General features: G+C 40.3%; 2 protein-coding genes across 17 annotated transcripts in view; one reads left to right on the top strand and one right to left on the bottom strand.

Moving 5' to 3' along the window:
- ptk2aa (protein tyrosine kinase 2aa) overlaps window positions 1-21292 on the top strand; it is a 64617-nt gene extending 43325 nt beyond the window's left edge. For 8 of the 16 annotated variants that reach the window (XM_080862647.1, XM_080862640.1, XM_080862652.1 and 5 more), the window contains 21 exons: window positions 603-620; window positions 3625-3681; window positions 4625-4645; window positions 6155-6252; window positions 6394-6478; window positions 6571-6671; window positions 6828-6943; window positions 7452-7552; window positions 7887-7976; window positions 8070-8274; window positions 8649-8751; window positions 8896-8958; window positions 10447-10557; window positions 12116-12220; window positions 15800-15862; window positions 16492-16531; window positions 16840-16943; window positions 18493-18648; window positions 18805-18885; window positions 19446-19531; window positions 19618-21292. In XM_080862647.1, the coding sequence (XP_080718773.1) occupies window positions 603-620; window positions 3625-3681; window positions 4625-4645; window positions 6155-6252; window positions 6394-6478; window positions 6571-6671; window positions 6828-6943; window positions 7452-7552; window positions 7887-7976; window positions 8070-8274; window positions 8649-8751; window positions 8896-8958; window positions 10447-10557; window positions 12116-12220; window positions 15800-15862; window positions 16492-16531; window positions 16840-16943; window positions 18493-18648; window positions 18805-18885; window positions 19446-19531; window positions 19618-19744 (1931 nt within the window). In that variant the 3' untranslated portion in view covers window positions 19745-21292. The remainder of the gene's footprint in view (window positions 1-602; window positions 621-3624; window positions 3682-4624; window positions 4646-6154; window positions 6253-6393; window positions 6479-6570; window positions 6672-6827; window positions 6944-7451; window positions 7553-7886; window positions 7977-8069; window positions 8275-8648; window positions 8752-8895; window positions 8959-10446; window positions 10558-12115; window positions 12221-15799; window positions 15863-16491; window positions 16532-16839; window positions 16944-18492; window positions 18649-18804; window positions 18886-19445; window positions 19532-19617) is intronic. The other 8 variants (XM_080862649.1, XM_080862653.1, XM_080862646.1 and 5 more) reach the window with 3 other exon arrangements.
- Window positions 21293-23308: 2016 nt separating this feature from the next.
- rplp1 (ribosomal protein lateral stalk subunit P1) lies at window positions 23309-25392 on the bottom strand. Its single transcript, XM_080863829.1, has 4 exons — window positions 25182-25392; window positions 24283-24357; window positions 23646-23760; window positions 23309-23439 (listed from the first exon to the last, which is right to left on the bottom strand). The coding sequence occupies exons 1-4, from the start codon at window positions 25251-25253 to the stop codon at window positions 23357-23359; spliced, it is 345 nt and encodes a 114-aa protein (XP_080719955.1). The 5' UTR covers window positions 25254-25392; the 3' UTR covers window positions 23309-23356.
- Window positions 25393-25660: the final 268 nt, after the last annotated feature.

The following is a 25660-nucleotide window of genomic DNA, read 5'->3' as shown; positions in this document are numbered from 1 at the left end:
TTTTCCACATTTCCCATTTAAGATGGAAAAAATATGAAAAAAGCCAAAAATAATAAAGCGAAAAGTTGTCACTGGGGGCGTTCTCTTGTTCTAAGAATTGAGTGAGAAAATGAGGTATGTGAGAAACCTTGATCAGTTGTAACTGCCTGCTCACTGTATCCGTTCTTCCAATGAAACTCGCATATTAAACACAGCTGCATCCCCTGTCTGCTCACTGTAATTAACTCCCCAGCTCACATGCTTACAGCTTGACACACAGAACATACTTTATTGACACCACATTGGACTTATTGTCACTGTTTTCTACACATGTGTATTTTAACTGTACATGAGCCTGCACAGCATTAATTGAAGGAGATGTTAACGTTGCATTTTTTCCCCCTTCATTAGATTTTGGATTTTAACTAACTGCCCGCTGATTGTTTGGCTTTGCAGATCCTGCAACATCACCGTGTTGTTTCATGGCATGTCATGCTCTAACCTCTCTTCTCTCTCTCTCTCTCCTCTCTGCTCTGCCTCCTGCTTCTCTCTCTCTCTCGCTGCTGTTTGTCGTCCTCCTTCTCTGCTGTCCCGTTTCCTGCATGCTCTCCTGGACCCTGCAGAAGATCTTAGTGGGGATGGTAAAGTTATACTGTTGTTTATAATCTTTTGTTCTTATGTTCCTTCTTCCTAGTCCTCCTCCACCAAAACACTGCACTCTCCTGGGAAAGGGGAGTGCACGTTGTGGTGGTGTGAGAGAGAAAGTGTGTGTGTGAGTGCGGTATATGTGCTTTGTTGTGTGAATATTGTGTAATGTAATTTTAATACAAAATGATTGGATACATGGATAAATAACCTGTAAGCAAGAGTAGCATGCGATTTTATTATTGCATGTTTAAGTTGAGTGTTTGTGTGATTATCTCCTATTATTGTCTTCAAAGCCGAATGTCTGCTTTCATCCGGAAGGGACACCAAAAACAGAATTTGTGTATTCAGTGGTGTTTTCTCTTTACGGGAACGTCTGCAGCTGCTTCTCTCTGTCGTTCTCCACACACACACACACACACACACACACACACACACACACACACACACACACACACACACACACACACACACACACACAATTGGCTACACATATGCAAAATCGTGCACACGTGTACTCTTGCGCGTTCATGCACACACTTGCACACTCACGGAGAGGAGTTGGGAGAGGCTTGCTGGATTCGAGAGCGGGTGCATTCCTGGCTATAATGGGCCAGCTAGATCGCACACATACACACAAATTCCCTCTCTACCGAAAGCTGAAATGCAGAGTTAGGCCTCTCAAGCTTAGAAAGGGTTGTTTCTGTAGAACACATCCCAAACCACACTGGGGTTTAATATGCAGAGTGATACAGAGTGACCTCTTAGTAAAAACTAAAACCATTTCTTTCATAGACTCAGACAATTTATGCAAGCTACACAAAATACTCAAAAAACTAGAGTGTAGCTTCTATCCCCAACTGGATTTTATTGGATTTTTGTACATGTAAAAACGTGAAGAAAAAAAGTAAAATGCAAAAATGAACAGGTATTCTGTTAGTACATTTTTTTTAAATCAACGACTCAGAATCAGCTTTTGCCCAACAGTTTATCTAATGATCAAATCAAGATGATTTTAATAAGCCTCTAAATGTTGTTTCGTTCCCCTCTTGCGAAATATAAGTCATGCGTAGCAATGGTTAAATAAATGGATGCCTGTTTAATTAAAAGGTTTTTCTTAGCATCTTGCAAAAATAGGGAAATGTGTTCTATAATAGCAGTAACAATGACATTTGTACTACAGTCACACAAGGGAAAACAGTGGTTGAAAACCGCGGCATGCCCAAAATTATTGCAATTGTGTCCAATGAGCAAGCAATCTCATTGCCTTTGAAATGGGTGCTTCAGAGATGCGGATCAAGTCTGCAGCCACTTGTAGTCGGCTGCTGCTTTCCAAGAGATTTTGGCGCATTTGCTGCCAGTTTGAGATTGAATGTGGTGAAGCTAGTAGGTTATTAGTAACAATGTGGTGATAAACTGGTAAAAGTTAAAAATCTGTTGGTGTTGACACACACACACACAGAAATTTATTCATATTTAACTGTTATTAATTCACACTTACATTCCACAGTATTAATGTAGACTGTGAATGTGCTACTTACATTCACAGCACAGCAAGAACCGCAAGATTCAAGATTGAAACAGAAATTTCTCCACAAAGAGTGTTCTAGTTGTTGCAGGAGAGCAATTTAACTGTAAAGTAACACGAGCGCTCAGCAAGCTTGTTTTTATATAGGATTATAACTAGAGCCAGTGGAGGCCCCTGTTGCAAAGACAAGGGACATATTCCACATATTGCGCACATACTGACTCTGATTGATTGCAGTATGCTAGCAATCTGTGTTTATAAATTAGACAGCAATCATTTGGAAACCTTCTCCAATCTGTCGTGGACGTTTTAAGTTCTTGGACAGAGTCAGGATAGGTGTTCCCCCCCCCCCCCCCCCCCCCTAGATTCTGTGTTTTATGTAAAGCTAACAGCTAACCACACAAATATCAGAGTTTTTATCAATCACATTATGCGACTCTGAGCAAATATACACGTTCCACAATATTCAAATATAACTTTGCTCACTAATAGAACAAAATAAGTGCAGTTTATGTTGTCAACCATCCGGTGTATTGTTTGGCCCGCCTTATTTAAAATGACTATGCAGCTAGCCCGTAGTTCCTCTACAAGTCTGGCTTCAGAGACTTTTCCTGAGAAAAGCAGCCACAGGCTTTAGAAAAGGATTTTTGATTAAATTTAGGAACACATTTCCCACAGTCCCTGATAAATCCCGAGCAGAGCTGCGAGGGGAGCAGGACAGCAGATGTTTGACTCTTGTTTCCAACAGCTGAGTCTGCACACTGATTTTATTTTAAACGCCGCCATCTGGTTAGGATTGACTCGGTCCATGTTTCCCCGTCTTTCTTCTTCTTCTTCTTCTTCCTCCTGGCTCTCTTCTCTCTCTGGCTATCTGTCTGATTCTGCACAGATTTCACCCTAAATACTACCATCTGCTCCCATGACAGCTAGACCCAACATTGCTCCTTCCTCTTCTGTGCATTTCTCCCTCAATGCTTCTTCCTCTTCACTGAGTTTTCAACTAGTCTCCTTACTGTTTTGCCTTTCATTTTCTGTTTGTCCCTGCTTTGTGTCTTCATCTCATCTCTTTTACTTTTCTTTACCTCCTCCTCCTCCTTCTCCTCTACCGCCACCACAGTAAGTCCCTCCCTGCAAACCAGCTGCTCTCACACAGACAGATATTCACAACACATGCTCAGCTGACGCTATCCGCCAAGTGTTTTTGTGTGTGTGTGTGTGTGTGTGGGTGTGTGTGTGTGTCTGTGTGTGAAAGAAGGCGAGAGAAAGGCAGAGCAAGAAGCTACGTGGGTGTTTCTCTGCTCGGGAGTTGTTCAAACTCTGAGTTAGCTTCATGCTTTAAGTTTAGGGTGGGTTTCTTCTCGGGTGTTTGTGTCATGGACCCTTCTTAACGGTAAACCAGTTTTTGTGTCATCATTTGTACCAAGTGTGTTTTAATGTCTTGCTATTGTGCGTGTGTGTGTGTCATGTTTCAGAAACCGATGACTATGCAGAGATAGTTGATGAAGAGGACACCTACACCATGCCCTCAAGTAAGTCACTTATTCAGTTTGCTCTCTTTCTAAACTCATTTGTACTTAAGGACTCTTAAGAACTCAGCTTCTGTTGCACTGGCACACGGCGGCTATAAATTTCTCGTACTCAAACAAACGTTAATTTCATTCTGCTCCCTAATAAGCGAGGTTGTGGTGTGAATCGCTTCCAAGAAACACACTCGCACAACGAACCCGAGGAGTTGCATTAAACTGCGTTTGGTTAGGCAGCAGCTATCAAATTCTGGCCGGTTTTCCTTCATCCTTTCTAAACAGCAGAGACGCTAAAGGCCGCAGCTTGTGCCATGTACGTGTGGTCATGGAGACGCATCACATCTGTCGGATTCATTCATGCGTTTGTCAAAAGCCTGAATGTGCTGGTTTGTTTGGCTGTAGTTCTGTAAGTAGTCGTGGCTTTAGCTCCATTATTTTTAATGTGGCTGTTTTGGCCAGTTCAGAGTACTTATGTGTTTGATTGTGCGGCCAACTTTGAAAATGGACTGTTCTCTTTCCCCCCACAGTCTTTTTCTATCTGTATCTGTCTTGGCTCTTTCTTTCTTTCTTTGTCCTTTTTTTTTTGCTTTGCTTTGCTTTTTTTGGTCTCCTTTAGGAGACTTCCTCTAATCAGACTCACTGCAGACATATTTTCCTATCCTGTGTCTGACTTTGTATGTGTGTCCATGTCCTACCGGCTGCTGAATGTATAAAATAAATCTGTAAAACGGTAACAGCTGGAGAGCAAGCTTAGATCTTTGAATTATTCTGTGGCGGTATCGACAATTATCAGATAATGAGCAAAGTTGGCCAGTTATTGTTGTCTGCGCACGTTTGTGTGTTTGTTTTCTGAGCTAGTTTCAATCTTAAAGCTGCTGCCTGGCTCTCCCCCCGTCTCTTCATCTCCATCTCTTTCTCTCTTCCTCTTTCCCCCCCATCGCCAACACAGTGAGCTATGGAGTAGTTGAAGGTAAAACTCCCTCTCTCTCTTTCATTCTCTCTCCTTATTTTTCTTTTCCAGGAATCGTAGTGTTTTACATCGTAGTGTTTTTGACCATGACCTCCAGTAAGCGCATTGAAAAGCCAGTAATGAATAAGCATTAGCTGTTTATTTGATCTTTAACACCTGGAAAAGAAAAAAAAGACTTAAATTGTTGTTGAGTTTTGTTTTGGCTTTTTCTTTTCTTTTCTTACTCAGTGGTATTTTTTATCTTGTAGATCGCAGCTCGTAAAGGTGAACTCGGGCGTCGGAACTGAGCGAGAGCCAATCCATAAACAAATCATTATGCTTCAGTACATATAACACTTTGTACTGAAGTACACTAATAAGTCAATCAGAACTTGGGAACATGAAGTAAAGGCAGACCTCTGGAACAACCTAACAGCATTTGTTGTGTTTTGGCTTGGCTCTCCTTGCACCATCCTGCTGTTATCGTGTCTTTACTACTTTTTAAAATTTGTTTCTTTTTAAATTGTGTTTTTTGGTTATGGTTCTTTCACAACTTCTTTTATGTTTGAAGAAATTATTAATTTCCTGAAAGTGAATATCAGTGTGGTTTTAATTACAGTAAATCTTTCATAATGGAATGTGTCTTTGGTTACTGCTGAACTGGTTTTGTTTGGGTTGGTTGAATCCAAACAACAGAACTCTGTTTAGCCTGACGGACAATTAAACTTGTAAAGAATAAGTTCCCGATGGTGAACGACCCCAATAAACCTTTTCAACTTGAGCTTCCTGCGGTTAGTTGGCAACTGACATTACTACACTGCCGCAGAAATGCTTCCGGGCTTTTTCAGCAAGGCGGAAATATTAATAACGCTTTAATGTTAAAAAAACAAGCAGTTTCTCTCCAATCCTTCTGGATACACTCTGTGAAAGTTAGGGTTAGATGCAGGCACTGACTTCATCAAGCAGTGTTTAGTTTCAGTCCGTATGAGAGGTGCTCAGAGATCTCCAGACTTTTTCCCAAATTGAAATTCTTTTTCACAACTACTTGATTGTATTTTTCCCCGCAGTTTCTCTGCAACATCACTACAGACGTCATTAGAGGAACAAGTGCATTATACTGGGACACTCGTGTGCATGTTCATGTTGTATGTTGTTGGTGTGTTTGCAGATCTGTGTTGCAGCGTGCATGTTTTACCATTGATCTAGTTAGAGAGGAAGAGGCTTGATCCAGGTCCTACTGTTTTAGGCTTGTTGTAAAGTGAAACTAGTGCCAATGGATGGGGTTTGCCTAAAAGGGCAGCGTAAGACTGCCAGAATGATAGAAATAATTTAAAGCTAACTTAGAAGCATATTGTGGAAACTTTTCCACAATAAACTATCTAAATATATATATTTTTCTTGCTTAAACCTCATCCATGGTGTTGAAATAAATGCCAAATGTGACAGGTTCTTGCTTTTTTTCATCCACTGAAAATGCCCTTACTTCCTTCCCTATTCTTTTTCCTTTCCTCTTCTTACTCTGCCTCTCAGCGCGGGACTATGAGATCCAGAGGGACAGGATAGAGTTGGGCCGCTGCATTGGAGAGGGTCAGTTTGGAGATGTACACCAAGGAGTCTACAACTGTCCAGTATGTGAAAACACACCAACATGCGCACCTCTCTGTTAATGCGTGTGGGCCAAAAGGCTTGTACAGTCTTGCTGTGTTATTTCGGCGAGCTTTACAGTGTATCATCTGTTAACTCCTGTCTCGTGTGCTGTTTGTTTGCAGGACAAAGCATCTCTAGCTGTCGCCATTAAGACCTGTAAGAACTGTACCTCTGACAGCGTCAGAGAAAAGTTCCTGCAAGAAGCACGTAAGATGCAATTTTGTGTGTTTGTCAGTGTGTCTCACATCACATTAGCATTAAATGCATGATGATGCTATTACTGTCTTTTTTCCTTGCAGTGACAATGCGTCAGTTTGACCATCCTCACATTGTTAAGCTGATCGGCGTGATCACAGAGAACCCGGTGTGGATCATCATGGAGCTCTGTACTCTTGGAGAGGTAACCCTCATACTGTGTGTGTGGGATAATCTTGGTATTCGAGTTCTCTTGAGATGGCAAGAGCCATAAAAAGCTCAGTCTTGGTATGTCAGCGTGGTTCATCTTTTAACAGTGCCTCTGTCATTTCCTCCCTTTGTTTTCTCTCTCTGTCAACAGTTGCGCTCGTTCCTTCAGGTGAGGAAGTACAGTCTTGACCTGGCCACGCTCATCCTGTATGCCTACCAGCTCAGCACAGCTCTGGCCTACCTGGAGAGCAAACGCTTTGTACACAGGTAAACACACACACATATGCTTCTGTAGCCTGATTGAGGTGGGGGGGAGTGGAGGGCTCAGACTATTAGTGCCAACACCACAGATTATACTGAAATTGAATTAAAAAGGCATTTTCAACTACACGAACACCTGCAGGACTTTCAGTTTCTTATATAATCTCAAAACATATAAAAGTGCAAAATTATATTTCCTTTAATGACAACATTCTCTGAAGATCTTCCCACATTCACCCTGCCTTGTTACAATTTTACCAGTTTACTCAACAGTGAGATTTCCGACTCATGAATCATCATTTTGCATCACAAATGACAGTTGGGGTGTTACACAATCGGATGCACATATGTCACAAATGAAGCATTGCATTGTGAGTCTGTGAGTGTGCGTGTGTAAGGATAATATATTATGTTTCATAAATATAATGTTACAGTTGAGACTACACACGGATCACAGCAGTAGGTTTTAGGTTTTCTTTTTTCCTGCTTTTTTAAAAAAAAAAAAAAAAAATAGGGATATAGCAGCTCGCAACGTGTTGGTCTCTGCGGTGGACTGTGTGATGCTTGGAGACTTTGGTCTATCACGATACATGGAGGACAGCTCTTACTACAAAGGTAATGAAACAATAAAACGTTCAGTCGGATTTTAAGTATCCTTAGAGTTTCTGTGTAATTTCCACATTAACAGGTGTGTAAAAAGGCTCCTGTGAATTCTATAAAATGGGGAAACAAAGAAAGTGCAATGCTGACCTGAAACCAGCCAGTAGTCTTAGTTTAAATAACATTTAGCTGCCAGTGCGTTACCACCATCTACTGGTGACATCACGTTATATCAGCTGTTCTCTGCGTTACCAACTCATTGCAGCCTTTTTGTTGAAACACTAACTGGTGATAAATTTTTCTATTCTCTACCTTAGTGCTTATCTCTGTGTCTGTGTTTGTGTCTCAGCTTCTAAAGGTAAACTTCCCATTAAGTGGATGGCTCCTGAATCTATCAATTTTAGGAGATTCACGTCTGCAAGTGACGTCTGGATGTTCGGTGAGTTGTTTTTTTTTTCTAATCCAGCGCCACTGTGTGATGATGTGATTCATCACTGTAGGTGACTTTTGCGTGTCTGCGTCTCCCCCATAGGCGTATGCATGTGGGAGATCTTGATGTACGGCATCAAGCCCTTCCAGGGGGTGAAAAACAATGACGTGATTGGCAGGATAGAAAACGGGGAGCGCCTGGCGATGCCTCCTCAGTGTCCGCCCACCCTCTACAGTTTGATGACCAAATGTTGGTCATATGACCCCAGCAAGCGTCCGCGATTCACTGAACTCAAAACACAACTCAGGTAAAAAATAAACATAAAAAAAGTATTAAAACTATTAATAATTTAAAAAATGTTTACATGCTTATTTAATTAATGAGGTAGTTTAAAGGTAGTTTTTAATAATTTGCTTTAGGTGTAAAACTTTGATGTTGTTGCCATAATAGAGATGGCCTCTGTCTCAATCTGACCCCATGGAATAATTTTGCCTTGAGTTTTTCTTCTTCTTCCTTTTCATTAAGTTTAATTAGTACTAAAAACATGACATTGTTTGTTTTAATTTCTCTAAAAATCTTTGACTTTCAGTACATTGGTCAAGATGAAATAGTGCACTAAACCAAAAGAGTGCATGACCGCTCAATTCAATTTTCTCTCTGCCAATGTTTTAATTTCTGAAGCACGATACTGGAGGAAGAGAAGCTCCAGCAAGAAGAGAGACTCCGAATGGAAATGAGGAGACAAGTCACCGTTTCATGGGACCCAGATGAAGCACCACCTAAAGTAAGAATCAATGACTGTTTGTGCTCGATCTGCCTTTTTGAAATCATTTGTTTCCCATCCTCCCATACCCTTGTTATTTCTTGTATGTCTGTGCGAGTCTTTGTTGTGGCTGATTAACACAAATGGTTTTCTCCGTGTTTGTAGCCTAGCAGACCAGGTTACCCCAGTGAAGGCTTCGTCAGCAACTCCCCGCACAACCACTTCCCGGTAAACAGCACACAGAAGCACACAGATCTTCATCAGTGAGGAACCTGTGCGTTCCTGTTCTGCCTTATTCAGATTCAGCTGTCCTGGGAAGCACTACAGAGATAGATAGTGAGCTAGATGCTGTAAGACCTAATGTGGACAATGACAGTCCATTAATATATAAACCACTCCTTGTTAATGACTGACATCTATGCAGTCTGATATACTCTGCCATTATCTTAAACTGTGGTGAGCATAGTTTCATTGCACCTGACGAAGGTCACTTTGACCCACATGACATTTTACATCATCTGTGAAAAGATGGTTGAAAAAATGGCTTTTTCCAAGCATCTGCACACAGCTGTACATGCCGTAAGCAGTTACACAATTCTGTTGTTTCAAAACTGTCCCCCCCAATTTGTGTTAAATATTTACAAAAAGCTAAACAAAAATGAAAGTTGCTGCCAAGACAAATCTTTGGTCACGACTGAGCAAAAAATGCAAAAGGAAAACAATTCAGTCACCAGTTTCAAAAACAAACCTGTAAATGATATTCTGTAACACTAAAACAAAACAAAAAAATCTGTAAGGTTGTACAAATCAGCTCTAAGCGTGAATGCTGTCATCACAATAAGGCCAACCCAATAAAGTCTGTGTTAAGTCTGGAGTAGCTCTGACTGTCAGGCACACACTGCTGCATGTGTCTGAGTCAAAGAGAGACATGCAAGGACAGAAAGAGTTTGAGTGCAGTTATTCTTCTCCTCATAAACCAGGCAGACAGCAGGCATTTCCTGTAGTGCTAAAAGCCGCTTACTCGTGGACAAACACACACGGGCGCGCGCACACAAACACACACTAACAAATCAAAGCCACTCTTCAGCTCCTGGCAGCAAGCTTTTCTTTGGTCCTTATAAGGAGTGCGTAATTCAAACTGCCATTTAAGCCTAACTTGATAACATCGGACTTTAGATTAGCATCTGTATATTTCTGCATGCATTGCACACTAGACTGAGGTTTAAAGTGCATTTGAAGAGATTTTAACACTTTCTGAATCCATTTGCATGCCCGTCAGTGAAATAGTTACTGGCTTTGGTAGTGGTTTTTCATAAGTATTCATTGATTTCCTAGTGTTATTCTTATGTCGGTAGATTTCTGATTGTTTTGCCATCATCTGACTGGTTTAGAGCGTCTTTAAAAGCAGACTTTTTGTGAAAACGTAGACGTGGAAAGTTGAATGATAATCAAAGTTTTCTCTTCTGCTATTTTATTATCTGTGAATCCTTCGTCTTTTATGTCTTTGAGTCCCCATTTTCTCATTATTTCTTTCTATTGACGTCATTCTCTTTCCTACCAACACTGTTTTAGAGATAAAACTCTTAAATCTTCTAGTAACATAGAGCCAGATGTTGCAAAAGAGGAAGAACTTTACACTGCTTGTTTGTTCATAAATATTTTTGATTGTTTTCTTTGTCTGATTTTCTTTTCCACTTTCAATCTGTCCTCCTCCAGCAATCAGCCCATGGTGGTGTAGGTGGAGGAGTTGGAGGCAGCTATCCTCCTACTGATTCCTGGAATCCGCACAGACCTGAACATACTGCACCATGGAGCCCGAATATGGAGGTGTGCACCCACAAATGCATTTGACACAGAACTTTCACCAGTCAAACATGAATTTGTGTAACATCTCAGCCACTCACTGAACCCACTGTCGTAACTGTTTGTTGAATTTTTGCCTCATATCAAACACAGAAAACACATAGTGGTTAAAGCAGTTATGACCTGCATATGTGTTCTGTTTGGTTGCCAGGCGAAGCTAAAATTAAATCTCAAGATTTGTATCTGTGTGTTTGTGTGTGTGTAATTTACTTTTCGTTTTAGGCAACCTGAGCTGGTTACAGCACAGTAGTGCGGGACATGCACTTGAATTTTTCTGCAGTTTCTTTTCCAAGCAGACCAAACAAAGTGCTTCGTGCTAAGGAATCGTGTAACGGCATTTAAGAAATGTTGAACTACTGTCTTTCAAGCATTTTTATCAAACTATGAACAGTCATGTATGGGGGAAATAAGAGGTTTTGACAGGACTCTTGATGTAAAATGTTAAAGTTCATGACAGTACAATTAGAAAAAAAGGATTATTTGGAAGGATTTCCAGGAAAAAGCCTATTCTCTTTAAAAAGAAGATAGCAGTATGACTTGCATCTGAACAGTCCATACTTATGGAACAATGTCCTTTAGACAGCCTAAAGTGGATGTTATGTTTCAAAGTTATGTTTGGGCCATAATTCATCGAACATTTCTTTTTTTTTTTTCTTTTTCTTTTTTTTTTTTTTTTTTTTAGCAGTTACAGGATCTGGGCAACTTGCCGAACTCCTCTGTAAAACAAAGTATTCTGTGAGGCTACCTGTCCATCATTAAACCGGACAATAATCCCAAGCACAACAGCAAATCTTTGTAAGAAAGGACGAAAAACAAAAGTTCCAATGCCCAAGTCAATGTCCAGACTTTGAAATTTGAAATGATGTGGTGGGACCTTAAGAGAGCTGTGAATAAACAAATTCCCGTAAAGCCCAATGAACTGAGGAAAGTCGTACAGAAAATGCTTATTAAAAGTTATTGCAGCTAAAGCAGGTTCTACAAGCTACTGAATAATGGGGTGTGCTTAGTTTTTCCACAGGACTGACTAATTATAATCATTAACCCTTGTATGGTGTTCGGGTCTGTGAGACCCGTGTTCAGTTTTTTTCAAAAGAAAAATTAAACAAGTAATTATTTTTTCACGTGTAAATGTGTTGTGTCTTTCCACTCACTCCACTTGATTATAACTGATTTATTTATAACATTTTATATAAAAGAAAAACGAGAAGCACATTAATTCATAAATGTGATCTAACAAAGGTAAAGGGAAAAAATTAACCATGTTTGCTGTTCATATGTCTTGTAATTGGGATGAAGTAAACATCTGTTGAGTAATTTAACATAAAATTGTTTGATAGTGTTAATTTGGAAAGCCAAAACTCTAGCGGGTCCACCAGACCCATGAACACTGGCTGAGTAACAAAAATACGAACACCACACAAGGGTTAAATCACGATAAGCAAGATTTATTCCTTCACTGCTACGTCTTGATAACAAGGCGCACCTAAGGACCTTTTTTTCCTCTCTCTCTCTCTTTCTACAGGACATTGGGTGTGTAGGTCAGGCTCTGATGGAGGAAAGGCTGATGATGCAGCAGCAACAGATGGAGGATGACCAGCGGTGGTTGGAGCAGGAGGAGAGCTTCATGGTAATTAAATTATACAGACTCATAGTGGCTGCATTTAAATATTCCCTCCTATTTTAGCTTTCTACATTGCCACTAGTGTTTTTTTTTTTCTTTGTCACATCCATAGTGAAGATTATGAATCCAAAGCAAAATAAACTGGCGTAAGCAGGGCTTCAGTTGCCCCTTAAGTCAGCTAACCAAACCAGCATTATTTGTCTCTTTTCAGTATTAACATATGTGGCTTATTTATACTTTAAAAAGCAAACAAAAGACACAAATAAATTCAATTCCATTTTATTTATATAGCACCTAATCACAACAAGAGTTGCCTCAGGGCACTTTATATTGTAAGGTAAGACTACAATAATACAAAGAAAACAGAGAAATCCCCAACAAGCCGCTATTAGCAAGTGCTTTGGTGACAGTGGGAAGGAAAAACCTGCAGCAGCATCAGGGACAAGGAGGGGCGGCCAGCTCCCATGACCAGTTGGGGGTGAGCGACTGAAGAGAGGACAAAAACATGCTGTGGAATAGAGCCAGAGATGAATAATAACTAATAATTAAATGCAGAGCGGTGTATAAACACAGAGTGAAAAAGGTAACTGAAGAAGAAACACTCAATGCATCATGGGAATCTCTAAACTAAGGAAGAAATCAAGGTCACCTGATTCAACCCTGACTATATGGTTTATCAAAAAGGAAAGTTTTAAGCCTTATCTTAAAAGTAGCAACAGTATCTGTCTCCCGAATCCAAACTGGAAGCTGGTTCCACAGAAGAGGGGCCTGACAGCTGAAGACTCTGCCTCCCATTCTACTTTTAAATCCTCTAGGAATCACAAGTAAGCCTGCAGTCAGAGAGTGGAGAGCTCTAATGGGCTGATACGGTACTATAAGGTCATTAAGATAAGATGGGACCTGAGTATTCACCTGATTATTCAAGACCTTGTGAAGAGCATGTGAGGAGCAGGATTTTAAATTTAATTCTGATTTAACAGGGAGCCAATGAAGAGATGCCAGCATAGGAGATATCTGCTCTCTTCCTTGTCACTGTCAGTACTCTTGCTGCAGATAAAATAAAGGCATATTTTACAACAGCAAATCATTTTGATTGCGAAATGGAACAAAAATCCAAATAAATACTTTATGAAGATGTAAATATAAAATTAGTGAGAGATTTTTTCCCACTTGGTAAACCCTCTTCGTGTCCACTGTTGTTGCCAGACGAGCTGCAGAATGTCTTTTTCAGATCTTTGAACTGGCTCAGTTGTGCATGCTTGATTTATCTCATCAGACACTGAGAAATCCCCAAAAAGGAGCCAAAATACTGCTTTTGCAAAACAAGTCTGTTTTTCTCCTCTGCTCAGGTCAGATTGTTTCTCTGCTTGTCTCGATGGCCTGTTTTTCAATTTTAAGACAAATGTTGGAGAGCTGAAAGGCAGTGAAAAAAATCAAGCATGAGTAATGAGCGCTGGGGAGTTGCTGGGTCGGCCTGTCATGTTTAACATGATTTCCTGTTCTACTGCTTCATAGACCAGGAAATCTGTCAGGGCAGATATGACGGGCTGAATGACTGATATCTTGTTTGTTAGCTGACACCAGGGGTGGGTTTTTTTTGTTTTGTTTTTTGTTTTTTTTCTGGATACTTTATATACCTCGCTGCACAAACCTTGAGGACCTTGGACCCCTGGGGAAATTAACACCCAGATTAATGGCAAAGGGGGCGGACCTGAGGGGCACCTTTTAACCTTTCATTTTATGACTTGTTTCTCACTCATGTAATTAGTGGACAGGTTTGGATGTACCACCTGAATCACAGCCACCTCAAACATTTTTTCAATAAAAGCTTTAACAGCCACGTTTTCGAAATCTCATAAAGAGGGACTGACTGGCACTCACTACCCAGAGCATGGATGTAAAAACCAAAATTGCTCCCTACAGATTCTCTGCTGAGCTGAAGCTAATCTGATAGTATCTTGGTTCCAGCAGCTGAAAATGTAACAATAGACATAGATTTAATCGCAAGGTAGTGTGCTTTAAAATCAATAGTGCTGTAGATTAAAACCCACTGTCCACAGGATTTGTGTCAGCTGCAGGGTCAGTCAGTGAGCAGGTAGTATTACAAAGCCTGTTTGAAGTCTAGTTAAATTAATATTCTGACGTGTATGCCGCTGTGACCCTGCCAGGAATGCGATAAAAAACGTTCACATGATATTCTCAGCAGATTAATAGTAGTGAAACTGTTATAAATTTCACATTAAAACCAAATGTGTGTTTGAGCTCTTTAGAAGTGCCTCGTGCTATCTGTTTTTCTTTCTTGGGAGCTGACCTTCATAATATTTGCTGGTGCAGATTGAAATCCATTTTTAAACCTAGTCTTTTGCAGGTGTAGTTTAAATGCTTGCCTCTAATTAGCAACACATTCCTGCACAGAGTGCATGTGATCAGTGATGTGTTGACTTCTGGTCTAAAGTCTGAGTGAACCTTAATCTCCAGTGGCAGCTGTTGTGGCCGTTACTCCTGCCTAAACTCATTCTTGAACCATGTTCAGCTGGAGAAGTCAAGTGAAAGCTGCTGTCGTACGTTTGAAAGAAGCAAGTGGAATTTTTGCTGTGAGGGGAAACGAGCGCTGGATTCGGGATATGCAGGCTAACTTAATGTAGAATATGTGCTGGAAAATTACAGAAGTAATAAAAGAGCTTAAGGCAAAACAGGCAAGTAAATTTGATGTGTGAGTTCAGGCTCATCAGGAGAGTGGAAGAAGGGAAAGAGAAAAGCAAAGAGAGGAGGACAGAGGGAGGGAGAAAGGAAGTGGGATTGGCAAGAGCGAGGGAGAGGGAGGAATGAACGAGGAGTCGCCCGTCAGAAAGAAGGAGCGAGAGAAACAGGAGGAGATCCAGAGAGATGGAAAGAGTGGGAGGGAGAAAAAGAGAGGACAGTGAGGCAGTTGGATCTTTTTCTCTTTAGGATTTAGTCTCTGTGCCCAGCGGAGCTTTTCTTCCTCTGGAAAAACTTTTTCTCCTGCCTTTTCCTTCTCATCCAGTCGCCTCTGACTCAGGTTTTCTCTCTGTCTTTTGCAAACTTCTGCATTTCTTTGTGCTGTCTACCGTCAGTTTCTCTATGACTTGAGCTGCTCCATCTTTTATCGCCCCTTCTATTAAACTTTCGATCCTTACACCCGCCCTTCTTTCGATGGCCTCCACTCTCTGCATTCCTCCGCCTGACTTCATCAACCTATATTCTCCCAGGATGCATCTCTTCAAGGCGTGCTTCACCAAAACGGTACTGGAACAGAAAGCGAGGGGATGCTGGAACTATTCAGTCGTGTAGTGATCTCTTTGTGAGCAGGGCTGGTTTTTTTTGATTGTCGCTGCTAATATTTTAATTTTGCAAAATCAGTTTTGCTTTTAAATTGTGATGCTTGGTTAGGAAATGAAATGATTTTGCAGCAGTTTTTATGAATTACAAATAAAATGTTACATATTTTATTCTTTTGCTGCAATGCCTGGTACAATGTGCATATATTTCTGTATAAAATATATATATTTATGGCTTTTATATTTAATCCTTTCTAATCCATTGTATGTCTGTGTCTCCCTGCAGAAGGCGGAGTCCAGAAACAGCAGAGGGAGCGTCGACAGGGAGGACGGCACACTACAAGCACCGGTCAGTCTATGTGTGTGTGTGTATGTGTGTGTGTGTGTGCTTTGACATTTTAAAATTGGATTCACTTGTGGTTTCGTTGAGCTGTGGAGCATGGTTGGACAAATGCTTGTGGTGCTAAGAAAAACGTAATAGAGAGGTAGCAGAGAGATGATTATAAAAAAAGGGGGAAAAGCAGAGAAAAGCTCAAAGAAAGAGAACCAGAGTGAGGCAGAGGGGAACGCGTTCAGACAAACGGAGAGGAAATGCAGACGGCGGGAGAAGAGAAAGTATTTCAGTCTGTAAGCCATGAAGGGCACTGCCTACATACCGACCACTTGACCACAGAGGACACATGGGAACTTTAAAGGCAGAAGAACTGGACGTTAACTGTACACAAGGGTTATAATGGCCTGTAGCTTAGGCAAAAATGAGGACATTGCTGGTGATTCTTCTCGGTATGCGATGGCAGCTTCCAACTTTCTGTCTTATATTTAGCTTGTTTATGTTTGTGAATGTTACATTTATTGTTTCTGTGAGATTTATTCCCCTAAATAAAAGGTTGGTCAATGTGGATGAGAATTTATTGATACTAGACTTATAAAAGTCTGAGATTACTGGACAAATTTAAGTGTGTCTGTCTGTCTGCACAGGGTGGAAGTCAACATATCTACCAGCCTGTTGGGAAACCAGGTGAGAGAGCAAACACACTGACATGTTTAGTAGAAACAGACGGTGACAAGTATTGAAAATAATAAGTATTTTCATCCCAACATTTGTGGTGGAAGAAAAATATTAGAACTGGTACATTATTAGTTGGCATTGTTGACGCATGAACATGTCGGTCGCTATAGCATATCAGTGGTAAACTACTTTAAACTACTTTGTATTCTGTTTCTTAAATGTAACTCATATTATAGTCTAGTTATCTGTATAAAAATGTACATGCTATGTTGCTTCATGGCAAAGATGCTAACCCACAATTTTGTTTTTTCCCCCAGAACCTGTGGCACCTCCCAAAAAGCCACCCCGCCCAGGAGCTCCAGCTAACTTAACCAACCTGCCCAGTCTCTGCCCCGTAGAAAGCTACAATGACGGGGTCAAGGTGCATATGAACACACAAATTCCAGCAAGAACGTGAGGTTTAAAGATGATTAAGATTAGGAACGGGCTTTCATTTCTCTGTTTCATAGAAGTCTGTGTTTTACTGTGGTAATTTGCACGCTCTTGCCTACACATAGCTTTTGATTTGGTTCTTTGGTGTTGTGCTGATGGGTTGCATGCCGGTCCATGTCATGCCTTGCCTGTGGTTGGCTTTGGCCTAATGTGCTGTCCCTCTTCTCTCCCCCCCTTTTTACTCCTTCTCTCCCCCCTGTTACTAACTTCCATCCACTACTCCTTTAACCTGCTTCCATTCTGTTCTTATTCCTTATTTTCTGACCCGCGGCACCGCATCCACACACCCACCAATCCATCTCTCCGACACATTCCCTTGTTTTCACAACCTGCGTACTCCGTTCCCCTTCAACCACTCCCCTTTCAAACCGCATCCACCCGACCACCACCACTCCTTCCCCTGCCCTCTTCCTCCCCCAAGCCGTGGAGGGTAAGCTAATCTTTGTGTGTCTGTCCTCATTATAGAGTTAGCCAGCTGCTAGTTACAGTAACTTTCATGTTCTCAGAATCATTCAGTCATTTTCTTCACCAGAGAAAAAAACGGGGAAAAAATAGAAAACAGTTGTTATTAATGGAACCGTGGTTATGAACTGCTGGTTAGAGATAGATTGCATATATAAAACCTTTTTTTAAAAATGTGCAAGCAATACTTCTGGTGAAGAAAAAATTGATGTAGATATTATAGCACATGTCAGTAGATTTGTAGCAAAAGTCTAACACTGTGTCTAATGATCGAAGTTAAAATGATGAACTTCTCAAAGGTTTGATGCATCAAAAACATCTACCTCCAAATCTGAGTTATTGTCCACCATCATTTGGAAAAACTTTTATTATTTTTATTGTTTTGGTTTTGCCTTATTTTATTAATGAAAACTGTGGCTATCAAATTGCTTAAGCCTTGCTTTAACGTCTCCATAGTAATTGCTTCTTCACCACGACATTTAAAAATGTCTCGTAGCTTAAACACAGTTACGTTGGTACCTTAAATCTGTAAAACAAGGTACAGAGTTTTAATTGGAAAACACCATAAAATGTTTTCAAATGGTTCGAATTAAAAGGGCTTTTTTGTATAAATGCCCGCCTTACACGCAGCAGATGTGCAGTGTCTGCTTAGTGTTAACATCTGTATTAAAGTCACTTAACAAAGAGTTGAGCTTTGAGTTTGTCACTTAACAACCATTCTGTACTAACATGCCTGCTGCTCACTGTAGAAAAGTCAGTTTCTCATCATTAGCTAGAAATGCTTGTGGCTAGAAATAGATTGTCTCCAGTTTATCTTTGCATATACTGCCACCTACAGCTAAATGTGTGAAACTACCATCACTTGCCTGACCATGGCAGAAGAAAGAGCTGTGGGCAGTTTGAGTGATGTTAGTCGTTGTTTAAATATGTATATTTAAAAGAAATAAACTAAGAAAAAATAGCAATGAATTGGAAACTTAAATCTTTATAAGTAAGTCTCCGGTCTGCTGGTACAGTTGCAGCCTCAAGAGATCAGCCCACCTCCCACCGCCAACTTGGATCGTTCCAACGACAAAGTGTATGAGAATGTGACGGGACTGGTTAAAGCTGTGATCGAGATGTCGAACAGGATCCAGCCCGCTGCCCCGGAGGAGTACGTCCCCATGGTCAAGGTAGGGTGAACGTCACGGTTAAGATCTTCAGACAACCTTCACTGTTATTTACACTTTGTGTTACACTGGCAGAGTGTGAAAATTGAGAAAATATTAGGGTGTGGAAGAGCCAGTTTAATACTACAAACTTATGATTGTATGTGTTTATTGTCATAGGAAGTGGGTTTGGCTCTGAGGACTCTGCTGGCCACAGTGGATGAGACGATTCCTGTGCTGCCAGCCAGCACACACAGAGAGGTACAAAGAAACTCCTGTCATAAGAGAAAACCACTAAAAGGGTTCAGTGATAGGTTGAAAACTAGATAAACTGTCTTTCGTTTGTTTTTGGAGTTATTTTTGATCTTTTTCATGAGAGTTTCTTAATTTCTTGTCACAGCAACTACTCATTGGCGAAACATTGCTTATCCAGTCTTGTACACTGAATCTTCCTTCTTAAAAAACCAACAAAAGGAATGTCTGTTCTTTGTCTGCTACGACAGCTTGAGTAAGGGTTTCCTTATGTAGTACTACTACAAGGCATATTTGCTAACGACACCGTAGTGTAAAAGGTAACGTTGTCGCTAAGGTGTCCATAGAGACAGAGTGCTTAAAAAATAACCCGTAAAAATGTGTCTCCTGTCCCGCTGAAGCCGATGCAACTGAGGTCCACATAGATGTGAGAAATGTACCCTAACAGGCACCTGTGTTGTCATTTTAAAGCCACTTTTGGTATTGAAGTAAATACATTTCTTTGATCTTCTTCCTTTGGAAGTTATCATTTATCATCTGATCCTGATATTTTCTTTGTCTTTTCATAGATTGAAATGGCCCAGAAGCTGCTGAATTCAGATCTGGCCGAGTTGATAGCGAAGATGAAGCTGGCGCAGCAGTATGTCATGACAAGGTGAGGATTAACACGTTAATGGCGCGTTTTCTTGATTTATTTTTACGTCGGGGCTCATGTAGTAAAAGCTGTGTCTGTTTCGACAGTTTACAAAAGGACTACAAGAAACAGATGCTAATGGCAGCTCACGCCCTCGCAGTTGACGCCAAGAACCTGCTGGACGTCATCGACCAATCACGGCTCAAGATGATCAACCAGACCCGCCCACATTAGCCCGGGATCTAACCAACTTGGCGGTTTTTGATGAAGTGAATCCAAATGCAGGACAGGAAAAGAGGGCCCGGGAGTTTGGTAGTTCTCGGGAATTTAATAAGAGACTGAGAAGGATTGGCAGGTGGACAGAGTGATGAAGGTCTGACGTGGAAAACCGATGAACAGCAGACACGACAAACTGAAACAATCAGCCCCTCCCCCCCTCGTTCTCTCTGGAAAAAAGTCATGTTTTGGCCAATGTTGTGTTGTTTTGTACTTCAGTTGTATTATTGCCTTTTTGTATCCAGAGAAACCCTCTTCTGTCTCATCACATATCCTCAAAAAGAAACCCTTTTTTTCCAGAATGACTCATTACTCATTTAAATCTTTGAAGATTCAAATAAAATGTCTGGGAAGCTCACTTGAAGGACTGGACAGGTATTTTTGGTGAATGGACCCACCAATCTTTGCCACGAGAACACATGACTGACACTCCACAAACGCAGGAGGAAGCAACTGGAACTGAAGAGCCTGCATGAGGAGGATGATGAAGATGATTTCATAAAGTTCTTTAAACATGCTTTTATATTATTATTATTATTGTGGTTGTTGTTGCTATGTTCATCCCTGCAGTATGCCTCTGTTTTCTTAAACTTTGTATGAACAAAAGTGATCGATTTACACCACGGTTGCTCATAATTTCATCTCTTTTCTCTTCTTTTCACCCCACTCTAGACTTCTTTATCTCAGGCATCAAGATACAGCATAAACATTTGAGTATTAAAAAAATGCAACAGCTATAGGTCTTTTTAAATATAAAAACTGCTACATGCAACTTTTAAAGTTAACTTGCATAAGTAAATATACAAAGAAGCTCTATTTTTAACACATTTCTGAGGCATGAATTGTTAGTAAATAATAAATATTGGAGAGGGGAGAACAGGAGGGAGGAGTGGAAGGGACAAATGGAGGGAGGGTAGTTTTTAAGTTACAGTGGAGGTGCTAATAATACTATACAGCTGCTTGCCCTGTGCCAAATGAACATTTCACTCAAAACATTGCTTAACTGTGGAATACAAGAACAAGTTTAGCAACAGCTTAACTGTTGTTTCTCTGCTTATCCTCTAAAATTGTGATTGGTTTGTATATTAAAGCTCTCTGTACCATGCCATCAGTCGGGTTGTTTCCTCTTTGTCAAACTTTCAGGTGATTAGTAGAATATTTACAGTCTTTGTTGCACTCTAGTTGTATCTGTAACGCACTAAGAGTTGTTTTAAATTAAGGGTGTCAACCTCATTCGCAAGGGTTTGGTCATGATTTTAAAATATGAAATTGTTATCCTGTTTTCCTCCCCCACCTTTCTACCTCCCTCCACTGCAGTTATTTATACCTTTTTAATCCTTCTCTACTTCTGGTCTATCTATTCTTCCCCTCACCTTTGTGTTCCTTCTCTCCTCCCTCTCATCCTCTCGCTGTTCCCTCTCCCCTGAGGTGAGCAATATTCTCAGGAAGGAGACAGTTGTACAGTTGCTAAACCGAGCAAATAAAACACTGTTATTATTGAAGCAATTCAGGTTGTTGTCTTGTTGTTTCGTCTGTTATTTATTTCACTGTCTGTAAGATAGCAATACATATTTTATGCATGCTTAATTACATACTGTAGATCTATATGGGAAACTCATGTTGGGCTTTTTGGCTTGTAAAGCATCGAAAGAGTCAATAATTCAAGTAGAGCTCCTGAATTAAGGCTATTTAGGATTTTTTTTTTTTTTTTTTTTTTTGCCATCCATAAGGCAAAATTTCAGTCCACTTCAGTCATAACAGCAGTACATCATGGGAAACCCTGAGTTGTTTAAGGGTATTGCAGCATAACTGAGGTATAGTTCAGGGTCCCCTAATCCAACCATAAGTATTATTTTTATCAAAAAGGAAAAGTTGAATTTTAAGTTATCTCATAATTTCAATTTACTAACTCATACTCAGATTTGAGAATATAACTTGAAATTTTGAGTTATTAAGTCTTACTTTAGTAATAAAATAAGACTTTTGTAAGTAAAATAAGTAAATGAGCTCAGCATGGATCATAAATGAACATAACTGTAAGTGAGCTTAACCTTTGGCAGGTTAATAGTTAACCCACCAGCAACAATGGGTTCCGTTTTAACCCCCTTACATTGACAAAATTAAACATATTGTGTGTAGGGGAAGTCTAAGGAGTAAAATGCATGAGGTTATTTGGGGGATTAAATGAGTTAATGTGAAGACAATGCTAAAGTTCATGCTGATGGCATGGTTTTGATGATCTTAGAAGACAATGCTAAAGTTCATGCTGATGGCATGGTTTTGATGATCTTAGAAAAGTTGTCAGTGCTCTTGGATCATAAGTCTTATTGCAAAACCTGCCAGACAGTACATGATTTAAAAAAAATCTGGTCACTGTGTTTTGTGACGTTCAGTTGTTCTTAGTTTGGTTGTCGCTGTGAGTGGAAAAGAAAAATTTATAAAACTTGTTTCCGCCCGGTTTCGAACCGGGGACCTTTCGCGTGTGAGGCGAACGTGATAACCACTACACTACGGAAACTGCTGTTAGTAATGCGTGCGCCACCTTGTATACAAATATTGCAATATATGCAATCAGGAATACGATGTTTTATTTCGATATACAAGTTTAGTTCGATACATTTGTGGATTTCCCCACCACCTGGTTAACTCCCGGTTGTGTGACTCTGTTAGCAGGACAGGCACAGAGAATAATTTTGACTACTGATGTTACGTCTGACGCTGAAACCCCGAGTGTCAAGTAAAGCTTATAAAGCCTTTGTCCAGGCCAGCAGAGCCGTGGACTGCCTGGTTATGTGACTCGAGCAGTTCATAAAACTGTGAAATTATGTTTTTTTTTGTTGCGTGCGTTGGATCTGAGGTGATTTTGAGGTATCACCAGCTTGCAAGATTGTAAGCAGATTATGGAGCCACCAAAAAGGCGAAAAATATTAGCATTTAGAGATGACACATTCACTGGGCTTCATGCCATCACTACTTTTGACTTGAAGTAAAATCTTTTGAATTAAATGTATATGCCGAACTGAAAGCCAATGATCTGAAAGCTTAGAGGTCATTATTTAGTCAGGGTACTGACATCATCTTCTAAATTGTATTAAAAGCCATCTCCACAGTCTAACTTAAGATGACCATTGATTAGTAATAAATCCACATTTACCTAACTTATCAAACTGTATTTTCAAGACAAGCTGTTGCCGATCTCCTAAAAGTTTACTCCAGATCATGAAGTCTTCTACCAGTTTTGCACTATGCAGAAACATATTTTATCAATTGGCTGGTCAAACTAATGAGAATTGAAAGTAACTGAGAATGAAAAGTAAAATCTTGAGTATAATTTGGATGATCATTGTATTCAGCTTTTACAAAACTCTGACCATGAGTTCAGTAGTTGCGGTTTTGTGAATTATCAGCACACAGCTTGCCATGGCATTAGGTTCAGTGCCTGAATTGACAAATGCTGCAGATTTAAATTGTATGTGCAGAATTTCTGTACATAAAAAACAAACAAAAACAAGAGACAAGGAGTGATTTTTTATACTTTTATTGTGTTTTTGTATAAAAAAAACATTTGTTTTAGTCAAAGAGACCAAAGCCCATGTCGTCGTCTGACTCCTCGGACTCTTCCTTCTTCTCCTCCTTCTTCTCCTCCTCCTTGGCTGTAGAGGGAAAACAAGATGTAGTTAAGTCAAAGATGACTACACAAACTAAATTCAGAAGAAAAGAAAAAAGTCAATTTGATTTCTGAGGTACATGAAATCTGAACTTGAAGGAGAAACTCAAAAGTGGTACAAGCCCAAGACTGCATTCACATTATTGTTATGTAACTGCAAATGTAGCGCTGGGAAATGCTTTGTTTAGTTACCTGGGGCGTCACCAGCAGTGGCAGTACCACCTGCAGCAGCAGCGACTCCAGCTGGGGCTCCGCCGCCAGCTCCAACATTGCAGATCAGACTGCCGATGTCGATGCTGGACAGAGCCTGCCAAAGAAAATTCACAGGTTACGTCACTTTATTCACATGTCCAGCGCTTGTTATAGAGATCAGTGTATTTAAAAGGCAGGGCATCAAGCATAACTCCTACCTACCATGCCTAAAGACTCTTTACAGCAAGTGTAGTATGTTTTCATTTTTTTTTAAATTTTAATATGTTCATAATTTGTATCCTACTCATTCATTGAACTTTCTTTAAGTGGCAGCACTGTTGCATCAAGACATTTATTCCATATTCATGTGTTTACTCATACTGGCAACAACAGGAACAATATTAATCCTTTCAGCCTGACATAACTTTAAAAAAAAAAGAAATTTAAATGTAAATACAGACCATTAAAACACACAGAAAGCAATGAACAGGTCTGTTTCACTACGGCACATGCAATCAGTAAGTCTCCTTTACAGCCACTTAAATTTGTATTGGTTATAAGAGTTATTGGGATACATAAAAACTGGCAGATCTTCAGATCTATTCAGTGATATGATTTCAGAAGTGTGTTCTCTCACCTTGGAGAACAGACTTGGCCAGAAAGGCTCCACAGTGACTCCAGCAGCCTTGATCAGGGCATTCAGCTTGTCCTCCTGTGGACAGACAAATAAATAACATAACAACCATCATTATTAAACTCTACTTCACATGTTGAACCACTTTTGGGAACCCCTTTTGCTAAAATATGAGCGATGACATATAAACTGGTGTTCTATAATGTGTTGAAGCTAACACTTTCAGTGATTACAAATATAATTTAAGAAAACATAACTGAAACATGTCCTCATTCCACTTTCACAGGTAAACGTAATGTGCGTGAAATCACACACTGGTGGTGGCAAGCCACATTGTAGACACAGCCTTCAGAAGCCAGGCTGCCACCGGGCCCTCTGACGACCACCACCAGTAGGCACACATGGGGTTAGTATCTTGCCCAAGGATATTTGGCATGTAGCCTGGGATCGAACCACAGACCTTCCGAGGAGTAGGTGACCCGCTCATGCAACAAGCTCTAACAATAACAACTTTGAACAGTGATGCCAACACTATAAAAATAAATGTTGTACTCTTGATGAGTCTGACCACTCAGCCTGTGAGTGAACACCACATCCAGACCTGTCAGCCGAGATGTTTAAGGCTAAACTGACGGTTAAACATCAGCATTCAGAGTAAGAACACAAGACTGAGCTGTCCAGCTAGAAAAACGCGGCCTATGAATAGCAACTAGCATGACGCCATTTTAGCCAGTTCGCGGACATAACTGGCGTTTGTCCGATATATTAATATACTGGTTTATCTGTAAACTTTAATGTCTCATTTTTTGTATTTCGGGATATTTATCCCCAGAAAAAAATGTTCAAGAACGACCAATTCAGACATATTGGCTGAAATATCCCGGGTAACCTAGGACACTTACAGTGACGGTAACTTCATCGTCGTGGAGGATCAGAGCGGAGTAAATGCAGGCGAGCTCGGATACGGAGGCCATCGTAGATGTTAGATTTAATGTTCGTAGGGTCAGATGCCTGAAATTGACGGTGCTAGTCGCCGGATTGCGGGCCTTAGCTTCTGGTGAAGAACCGAGCACCTCACGCACGTTGAATTCCTACAGCAGAAAAGGGAGGGCCGAAGGGGGGAGCTCAGTAGATGTACTGTGCGTCAGGGAGCGTGGTTCTGACGTCACGACGCACAAAACGACGTACGATAGCTTTATGTTCAGAAGACTTTATTTTATTTTTAGAATAGTAATACGTCGCTGGTAAATATTATACATAAAATAGTTCAAAAATATCTTGTATCTAGTCCCGGTATTATATTCCTACCAGTCTACATATAATGAAACATCAGTGTGTGAGTTACTTAGTTTTTTGAATATTTGTCACACGTACATATTTC

The sequence above is a fragment of the Rhamphochromis sp. 'chilingali' genome (genome assembly GCF_963969265.1).
Source record: "Rhamphochromis sp. 'chilingali' genome assembly, chromosome: 17".
NCBI lineage: Eukaryota > Metazoa > Chordata > Actinopteri > Cichliformes > Cichlidae > Rhamphochromis > Rhamphochromis sp. 'chilingali'.
This window is presented reverse-complemented; position numbering and strand designations above follow the sequence as displayed.